At 40.7% G+C, this 10,162-nt stretch overlaps 1 protein-coding gene and 1 long non-coding RNA gene across 5 annotated transcripts; one reads left to right on the forward strand and one right to left on the reverse strand.

Moving 5' to 3' along the window:
* Positions 1–211: 211 nt before the first annotated feature.
* On the reverse strand, positions 212–5,362 carry LOC147758600 (uncharacterized). 3 transcript variants are annotated; one of them, XM_086974052.1, is made up of 2 exons: positions 4,821–5,362; positions 212–3,373 (listed from the first exon to the last, which is right to left on the reverse strand). In XM_086974052.1, exon 2 carries the CDS (start codon positions 2,622–2,624, stop codon positions 627–629), a length of 1,998 nt encoding a protein of 665 aa, XP_086830178.1. In that variant the 5' UTR covers positions 2,625–3,373; positions 4,821–5,362; the 3' UTR covers positions 212–626. The 3 variants fall into 3 exon arrangements, with proteins under 3 accessions (XP_086830178.1, XP_086830175.1, XP_086830168.1); XM_086974049.1 differs by having other exon boundaries at positions 212–3,424; XM_086974042.1 differs by having other exon boundaries at positions 212–3,451.
* LOC147758601 (uncharacterized) lies at positions 4,113–8,789 on the forward strand. 2 transcript variants are annotated; one of them, XR_015316400.1, is made up of 4 exons: positions 4,113–4,455; positions 5,035–5,099; positions 5,581–5,821; positions 5,984–8,789. It is a non-coding gene; the product is annotated as an uncharacterized LOC147758601 (long non-coding RNA). The 2 variants fall into 2 exon arrangements; XR_015316406.1 differs by having other exon boundaries at positions 4,114–4,455; positions 5,584–5,821.
* The last annotated feature ends 1,373 nt before the right edge of the window (positions 8,790–10,162 follow it).

Below are 10,162 nucleotides of genomic sequence, written 5' to 3' on the forward strand. Positions count from 1 at the left end.
TAGGAATGCCCTCTGACTTTGTGATTTACGATTGACGCTCTCGAGCGGGTCTCCTCAAGAATCGTTTCTCTGACAGACGGGGGCTATTTTGCTAAAGACACATATTCATAGATACATTCTAGTCATTTCTAGAAAATAGATTAACAATAAGCCATGCACAATCTGCTGAAGTACATTTTTATCATTAAATCCACGTTTCAGAAGGTGCAAAATGGATAACACATGTTATACAACAAAATAATGGTTTATTTTTATAGCATTACTCGCGGCGAAAGCTGCATGGCTGCAACGAACTATTATTGAAAAAACCCTAACCGTTTAGGTGTATCTTCTGGTCTTTCTTGCAAACGTTTCCCGGCCTACAGTTTCGGCACCTCAACTTCCAGGCACATCATTAATGGAACTCTGCTTCTTCATTCTTAGCTTAACATGAGGTGAATTCGAATTCTATTTTTACTACATATGCTTATAATGATGCTTCGTTCTAATCGTCCCTTCAAAAATGTAATGAATAAATCGAAGTTTAATGTTAGGCCATTTGGTTGAGCGTGTTACTTCAATCGTTTCCTGCAACTTGGATATATATATATATATATATATATATATATATATATATCCATCTTAATTCATCTGTTCTGGTTAAGTTCGATAACACTCGCGGTAAGGGTTACTGCTAAACTTCGGATGGCTTCTAAATCTGCCGGATTAATTGGCTCATACTTTCCCGGAGTGATATTTTCGTGGGTGCCCGCAATGTATCCTACGATTCCCTCAAGGGTCTGAAATGCGGCCGTACGGACTGCGCTATCTTCGGCAATAAGGTTAATAACTAGAGGCTCATTTCCTAAACGCGACTGGATTTTGACGCATAAGGCAAACGTTTGGGCTGCTGTAAGTTCTCGTCCGACGCGGACGAAGTCCCTCCACCAGCCACTTCGTCCAGGAGGGGCATTAGTTGAAAGGGTCCGTAAAGCATCGGATCGTCGGAGTTTTTGATGCCTCACACCATCCAGAATGTAGGAAGCAACGTCAGCGCAAACTGTTGCAATCGTCGGGTCATATTGTTGAAATCCTGATGGGCTGAGTCCGTTATCCGCATGCTTGGTCCACCAATTCTGGGCACTACCAGCTAGCAATCCATGCCACTTTGCTTCTTCGAACTTGGCACACAATGCTGGCAGTTGGCTATAGCCCTGCACAGCCGGAAGTACGTATTTGCTTTGCATCACTACGAGTCCTGACATGACGTCTGTTACGCCATTGGTGCCAGCAACACCTATTTCCGCTCCAAGAAGCCGTTGAAGTATGGATGGAAGCAAAGGTGCGGCATCAAGGACACCGTATTTTGCGTGGATCCTAGCAAATGACTCACATCTGTTCCTCTGCAGCCAGAAAGACGCCAAATGGGGACTAACAGGATCGAATGCCCGAAAATAAGCAGCCGTCCATAGATACGCTAGTTCTCTATTCAGAGACCACATACTGCTGTCCTGTTGCCAGCCGAACGCCGATAGCATCCGTTTTGTCAAACCTACCGCCACAGGCCCTCCCGTAGTATGACCGTGCTGGCGCCACATTATGTACTTGATCGAAGCAAGCGTCAACGAATGTAGCCTAAATAATTCGCTCTCGACGTAAATGTCGGCAGCCTCAATAACAGCTTTGTCCACACCCATTGCGACACAAATGGCTTCACGGGTCGGTTCGCATTGTACATCAGCGACTTCTGTCCATTTTCTGTCTTCTTCAATATCAGTGAATATCAGGCCAGTGTTTGCGACGTGATATCGCGCAGCCAGCCCACGGGCAGCCGAATCATCCGGTAGTCCCTTAAAGGCAGCGGCGTTCGCCGCCAGAAACCGATCCACCTCGTTAGGCGTTCTTTTACGACGCTCCAAGGGCATTTCTTGCACTGGAAAGGGCAGAAGTACAAAGTCGTCACAATTAATCGCGCTGCTACCGGTGATTTGTGGTATCCTTAGTTGTGTAGTGTTGATCAAGCGTATCATGTAATTCGGATCTGCAGTCGAATCGGCAGCTCCTAGTCTGGCAAGGTTGGCGTACCAACGTATTCTTTCAGAAAGCTCTGAGGGCATCTTCGATCGAGACGTCCTCTCTGTGGAAGTGTCTGGAAAATTCGTTGCAGCTGATCCCGCTGCCTGTACGGCTGCACGATAACTAGCTGAGTCTGCAATCCGGCAAATGTTTTCCATACTGCAGCATGCCGCTGTCACGTCCTCGTCAGTTGTCAGGCCATCAATACAATTTTTGGGGTCAAAAAGACTGTAGTCTTCAACTTTATCTGCATCAGCTACGAAATAGAACCGATTGAGGTCGCTAGTAGGTAGATTGGTACGGGGTACAGGGAGAAACACCCATTGACGGCCCCTTGATCCTACAACGCTAGAAGGATTCAACACCTGCTGCACTGGTGGAGGAATGCTCGTAGTCCAAATACCACCGTAGTAGGACAGTTGTCCCGCAGTTATCGCTTTAACATTTAAGGTGATTGATGTTACCCAGCAGGCAGGAACACGTACATACTGTTCCACATCAAGGACCGGTTCACTAGCACTGATACAATGCCGATTTAGAGTACGCTCAAGGTGCTCAACAAACTCCATAACGTTGTCAGCGTCTTAACGTTTTTTAATTAGAAACCAGACGCCAATGAGTTGTGCGATTTAATAACCAACCAGGTGACTGCAAGGAACTGATCCTCTAGCCGCGATTATCATCGAGTAGGCCAAGATATCTTAAGTTTTCCTTTGTTTGTTCGCCCAAAAACCGATTGAATATATGTCAATATATTTGCACCATTTCATGGGCTTAAAGAAGTGTCGTTATATGGAGAGGGGTGCAACATTAATTATTGGTACATACGTATATGCGTGTAGCATCGGTAGACTGTAAACTTGAGAAGTTTTTTTGTGTTTGCCGAATTCCTTACTCCGATAATCCCGAGTTAGGTGATAATATAATTGCATTTCAGGCATTTATTTTTTCGAAGAAAATTGCGTCCTGTCCACAACGAATATGAACGTATAAAGATGATGAAGAAGTACGCAAAACAGCAATGGCTGTCATGTCTTCTAACTTACTGGGTGTACCAATTAAATAGCGAACGTCGCGGTGAGTAAGCTCAATCTCATGTAGACGGCCACTCTTCTTTGCATGGTCGCATAGTGTTGCAGGACAGAGAATGAATTTTCCACGGTGCACTTATCGCAGCATATCTCACTAGATGCTCCAAACTGTTATACGTAGTATAAACGAATGACCGTGTTGATCCGTAGTCATATTATCTCCGTTAGAGCTGAAGAACACGATTTCTTCGATGCGATCCTTCACTCGTCACCAGTAGTTTTGAAGTCTTCATCCAAAAAGGTATCCGTAAGAAATAAGTTCGAAGGTAGGCAATCAACTTCAAAGCACAACGGAAACCATAAAGCTAAACTTTGTTTTTATTGGGCACAAATGACAATGATTGCATCTACTCGTTATTTTGTGGAAATTATTTTCGAAGACAGTCTTGTGAGCGACCAATCCGAAGCGTTATTGTTAGTAGCGGACTAAAAGTTTAACTTGCTTCCTACGCGACAGTAGCCCTTTTCACAGACCCTAACCGTAGACATACCTCGGCACAGCTTAGTACAACTTGTTGTAGCGGTGGTTAAAGTAAAGTGGTAGACTTCAACCTATCTATAGGTAAGCAATATAAGCCGTGGCAGGGGATTCTGTATATGCAACCATCATATATATGGGAATTTCAAAATGTACAGAAAAGTCTAAGAACATTCGATCATAACATGATGCGCTCACTATTCTGCCATACCGCGCGCAAAAAAAACCAAGCCCTTCCACAAGTTCTACGTCGGAATAATAGAAATGAAGCGTTGCGAGGTCTTCGTCTGCATAAATTCGAATGTTTCGGAATTTTTTTGCTGCATGTTTATCATCTACACTCCTTAACCATTCGGCAACTATATACTAGTGACAACGTTTCATATTGTGACAGTTTACCTGTAATAAATACCGCGCGAATATTTTAAAGATTTTCTTCGAAGGGGCACATTATGTTATGCGGACCAAATATGGTTAAGTGTTTTTTAGTTTCGGACATCAAACAAATATAGGTCTTTTTAAGCAAGTAGTTTATCTCCAATAAGCTAGAAGACTCGCAGTGTTACTATGCGAAATTATCAAAGCAAACATGATCGCCAGCTACTGTTATTTCGTAAACTGGGACCGGAGTGGCGTAAAGGGCTTTTCCCCGAAAAAGAATCTGGCTGATTTATTCGGATCTACGTTTAAATCGTCGATGCACTATTGTATGATTATTATCATGCACAAACAGGTTTGAAGATGCCGCTTTGTCAGTCAATGAACGTTTCGATGGCAAGTGAAGTGACACCTGGAGGCATGACGCACGACAAGTTCAGTGAGGGATGCTAGGCACGTACGATTACGATGTTATCTAATTTTTTTACTGTGCCTGCGATGTCTGTAGAAAATTCGTTTTTCTAGTTTCAGCTCGTCAACAGCAGAAAGGACTATGACTATTTGAGTCTCCAAAAAAATGAAGATATTGAAAACATATGGAAGCACAATGTTCATTAGTCTCTCATGTGTCATTCTTAAGACTACTAATCGATAATAATATATAATGGGTACTGTGGCGCATTTTTAAATAGGGTGAGAAAAAATGTTTTCTCTTCCTATAGGTGACAAACAATGCAACGTAGTATCTAGATTATGTGAGCAGTAGAATATGGACATACAATAGTCCATGTTGGTGTAACATTGTGCTTTCAACTCACCACTGTCGTTCGCTCCTTCATATAAAGTCTATGCAAGCCTTGCACTATCTCGCTCGAATGGCGCTAGAATATGATCATCTTCTAGGAGTGTGTTCCATTTTACGCTTAACATCAATTCCAGATCTATATCGAATCCATTCATTTAAGGTACTTTAAGCCTATGCACCATATGAGTCACTATCGGTTGTTTTTTAGAAGTCTTATTTGCTTTCAGATATCGTCAGGCTGAGATAAACGAACCCCATTATATTACCCAGCTATCTGCCAGAAGTCCCATATGTAAGTTTGCTATAAGTAGCTAACTAGGTGATGTTCATAAATAGTTGATTCTACTGTGTGGGCTTCGAGGCTTCTTGAAGTTGTCAGCGGTTTATTGGACACTTTTTCCCACCAATTATACGACAAATATGTAACTTTTGAAGGTCTCTTGATGGACAACCTTCTTTTGTCACATTATCACAATGACCAAGTGCATATAGCGCAATAAGTATTAGTTATATGATAATTTTTAGTATCATAACTCAGCGGAACTAAAAACGTGTATTTTGAGTGAAATACAGAGAGAAATGAGAGAAGCTTCAGTCTGCGTAGCAGGTACGCAAAGGACTATACCACTGGACGTTACGTGCTACTGTAGTCCTTTGCGTACCTTTTTAGGGTCTACTTTTGAGTATTAAAATAAATTATTGTTATATTCAATTATTATATTGAATCAATTAAATGCTAAAAAATACCGTTAATGTGATACATTTTTTGTTAGCAGCCTCCTAGCCGGTTAGATAGTCTACATGATTTGATCTTGACAGTAGATCAACCCTCTGCCTAACCTCTACGGCACAGTAATCACAATGATTGAAGAAAAGGACCACGTCATTAGGAGTTCGCTTACTATTGATAGGTGAAGTCAATCAGCGCGCGACGTAAGAAGGCAGTGAATAAACGTGAGACTAATGTGCGAAGTCGGGTAGTGAAGCCGGTTGATTTCGGTGTGTCAATATAGAGTAAGTGTTTTACACGAAGAGACTCATTATACACAACAACAAGATTGCTTTATTAACTCGCTAATTGTGTGCTACCACCACCACCAGTCACAGAGTATTCACAGATCAAAACGAATATCAGAGACTTGCGTATTAGTATTCAAAGAGACTATTGTTTCACAGGGAGAAGTTGTGAGACGCTCGAGGCAGAAGATCGGCCCGTGGTGGAAAAAATAACAAATAACGCATATTACACTGCACCTATGAGCAACGAAATCTTCTCATAGATAAATGATGTAAACGTATGTTGACATCGGTCAGACACGGGATTTACCGTATAGATTTAACCTGCTAAGCTTACAAGTGGCCGATTTCAGGCAGCACGTCGGACGTGTTAGATATTACCGTTCGACTGTTTCAAGGGCCGCTAGTAAAAATTGTATCATCATCTATTAAGGATGTCTCTACGTGTGTGTGTGCGCACTCACTTATATACACTGGTAACCTCAATTTGATGTATGCTTGTGACGCGCTGAGTATAGAGAAAGCGACTTACTTCAATTGAACGTCGTGCACTTCAAGATCGGGAGAAAAGCAGAGGAACGTCACATAGATGACTGTTCCCTAAAATTCTTCATCCGAATAGTCAGAATGGTTAACGTCGAAGAGGAAACATAGTAAACAGAGTAAAACAAGGTACTGAACTCTGCAAATGTACTAATACTTCTGAACTAGAAGAAAAGTGGGCGACAGAGATACTGTATAATGTAGTAGTTGCCATTGACACATCATGGAGTAATGTTTTAGACTCAAGCAAAGAAAAATTTCTCTTTTACTTGACGGCTATAAACAAAGCAGGCCGCTGTGTAGCAGGAACACGACGGATGGTATAATACCTAGGTAATAAAAAGAAACCTAAAAGACATATAAAAAATTAGGATGTGTTCTGTAGACGGAAAGCTAACCCATAGTGTCTCGGCTATGTTAACATTATGTATAGAAGTATAGAAGCCAGCTAAAAGATCCCTTAACTGAATGAACGCACATGTTGGTTGAACTTAAAATTCAGTAACAATCTATGTAGTGTATGCACAGTGTATCTAGGTACGATTTCGTCATAATCGTCTAAAAAAGTTTGAATTTATCCGACTAGTATCCATAAAATAGTCTAAAAATTGCCATTTTGTGCTTGTTAAGTTGTGTCAAATTGATGTTATGAGGGAATGAGTGAGTCCTGATATTTACTTAGGCCCAACATTTACTTAGGTTAACCGAAAACGCTACTGTTTCTGGCTCATGTAGCCTCCCAATAGGCTTATATAGGACAGAAATTAAAAATTTAAGGGATTAACGTCAGTACCGAACGTAAAATTGTGAGCAATTATTTAGTGACTAATGATATTGCACGAACAGATCGCCCATTACATGCATGCATAAAAAATAAGATGCTTTCCGAAAGAGAACTAAGATGCGACGAGAGAAAACCACATTCTACAATCGTTTGAGCTAAGCAAGCTGGCGACAAAAGCTGATGACTCGTCTAGCAAAAATCTTCATAAAACAATGGAGCAACGTAAAGCTGGGTCTTGACCATCTCAAATATTGGGGCTTAGAGGACCTAAATATCCAATATGGTTGAGAAAGTGAGCCCAAGTATGCACTGTTCCCCAAAGCCAATCTGACTGTATTGAAATTAGTTAAGTGTGGTAATTATCCAAAATTCTATTATAGGACAGTGTCCGTACCTTTACTTGTTATTTATGGTCGTAACCATCTGTTGCATTAGTCGATGTTGGCGTTGCAGTTTAGGTGATGGCTACGGCTTAAGTAAAACGGTCGTTACAAGCTCTGTCAAAGAGGATCTTAGACATGTAACACAATAAAAGCAAAAATACGAAATTGTAGCTTAGTATGATACACTTTCGTAGAGGTAAGTATATTCCATAATGCGGACTCGAATTTCGGAGCTCAGCCATATCCTTAAATTTTCCGTCGTACCGAATTAGTATCAATGGTGCTACTAAAGTACAGTATCCCATACGAGGCTGGCTAATGCTTTGCGACAGGCCGAGCTGCCACAAAAAAGGGAAGAGTTATTTTCTAGTTCAATGAATATTTGAAGAGGCAATTTCGATGGCCCGGATGTAACAGTTCTTTTCGAAACTGGGTCATTAAAAATTCAGTCAGCCTAATGTTGAGCTGAACAATATTAGCTTGTATAGTACAGCCCACATCTGTCTTGCATCCTATTCGAGCTAGACGTGCCTGGCTATTTTAAAATAGGTAATATCACTATGAAAGGGGTCCTAATAGATGTATGGTGAGAACGAGGTACATTACACATTGCCCGACTGGATGAATAAGTGCATGAAACAGACACTAGTGACATTTTAGACTTTATGCATACAATACAGAATAATGTAAAAAACCCCGTGAGGGAAAGGTGGTGGCATATATAATAGTTATTTAGGTTTTATCTTATCTGCCAAGCAACCGATTCCGATGGGAAGCAAAATCGTCGATGCCAACATCCGAGTGGATCCTGGTTACGCAGGCAGTATTTCAAAATGGCTTATAAACAATTCTATTTAGTGTTCACTTTTGCACCCTTTTATAACATGCCACTTATGAAAAGTGTATTGTATATACATTAGGTCATATTGGAACATTAGATAAGTTGCCTATTTATTATTCTTTCAATTTAACGCCTCTCTATTTTTGTTGCGGTAGCTATAGGGTACCTCTTCGAAACTACCTTGCCGCACGTTCCGGCTCAGGTTCGAGCAAAGGCGTCTGCCTAAATAAAGTTTCGTAGACTCAATATATTGATAGATTTATATACAAGATATATGAGGTAGGAGTTACATATAACATTAGTAGCACTGATTTTATACTGATTGGAGAAGCAAAAAAATTATTATAAAATGATAATAATATGGTTCATTGATGTCATATATGGAAACAATAAAATAAGATAATTTCTCAGGAATATATCTACGTTGTTTATAGCCTTAATAGATGTAACGTCATACCAGCTGTGTGAGCCAGGCTTTCGGCTACGAAACTTGAATCGAGAACAGTTTACAAGTAAGCAGGGTCTAAACACGCGTACATATATGTAACTTCCGTGTTTATATATGTATAAACTTACATAATAATTTCAACTACGATGGTAAAGCTGGCGGTAAATTTATCATCGATTGTGAAATCTCTCTGCGTAAGTTCGTTTCAGTGACGTTGACGTCGCTCAGTTTCTCCATTACTTTGAACCCAGTTTACATGAGCCGTCCTAGCGGTCAAACGACTTCTATCTTAAACTATTGTTAAATTTGTATGAGACACTCTGACCTCCATTTGTACGGACAATCTAAAACAAAAGCAGCTTCCCTAGAAAGCACCTAACTTTCACAGCTTCCCAGTAAGGTTCACGCAAAAAAAACAAAGCATAAACTCGCACGCTTGAGTTTACCAGCTTGCTAGCAATAGAGATTCGTAAAACTCCAAAACGTCTGCATGCAAATACAAGCATGCATAGATATATGAACATCAACTAACCCCGTTCGTAGTATCGGCCAATCATTGTAAGACGAGATGTCGTTTTAGGGATACGCATCTCAATTGCGGAGATGGCACGACAAATTCATAAGTAAAGTTGATGGTGGTTGAGACGTTTACGGTTTGACCGAGACACCCCGGCGTCGGGTACGTCGCCAGGCCTTTAAGCTAGATACTCAAGCACAGTACGCAATAGAGATACCCACATAAAGACTGAAAAACGATATTAAATGTGTGAATATGACGAAATTAATTACACTTAGAAATATTCTATATACCGCATTTTGATATCGGTGTAAAAGTCACTGAATTCGCCTTAACGACCAAATTATATAAAATAGGACACTTCCGTTAAAGGACGAATGAGCAAAAGAGATAGCATCCTATGCATCATGACCTCGTATCCAAACATCAAACTACATACCTAACCAGACGTAGCTTTACGCTGCATAGAACTTCCTAAAACTGTCGTAAACAAGAGCCAAACTCGGTCCTGAACATCTGCCATGCAGCACCAAAGCATGTCCAGGATATAGGATATTTTTGTACGTAAAAGTCGTTCGTCTATCACATAAGGACCATCCGGTTTGTTGCCAGTAGCAAGTAAGATAGAGGTAATTTACCATGTTCGAATCGCTGCCGGAAGGCTATTTACTTCATTCATCTTTAAATGAGCACGCTCGATCTTTAACATATATCACTCTATCTTTGAGTTTGTCTAGATTAAAGCCGTTATACCATTTCATGAAGTTGTATTATTACGCATTATACAAGATGAAATGTTGCGAACGCGAGAGGGCGCCGCCC

The sequence above is a fragment of the Varroa destructor genome, unplaced genomic scaffold (assembly GCF_002443255.2).
Source record: "Varroa destructor unplaced genomic scaffold, Vdes_3.0 BEIS01000001.1, whole genome shotgun sequence".
Lineage (NCBI taxonomy): Eukaryota > Metazoa > Arthropoda > Arachnida > Mesostigmata > Varroidae > Varroa > Varroa destructor.

Excerpts from the sequence above, each read along its gene's own strand:
- LOC147758600 (XM_086974052.1), bottom strand. The coding sequence starts at position 2,624 with ATGGAGTTTGTTGAGCACCTTGAGCGTACTCTAAATCGGCATTGTATC.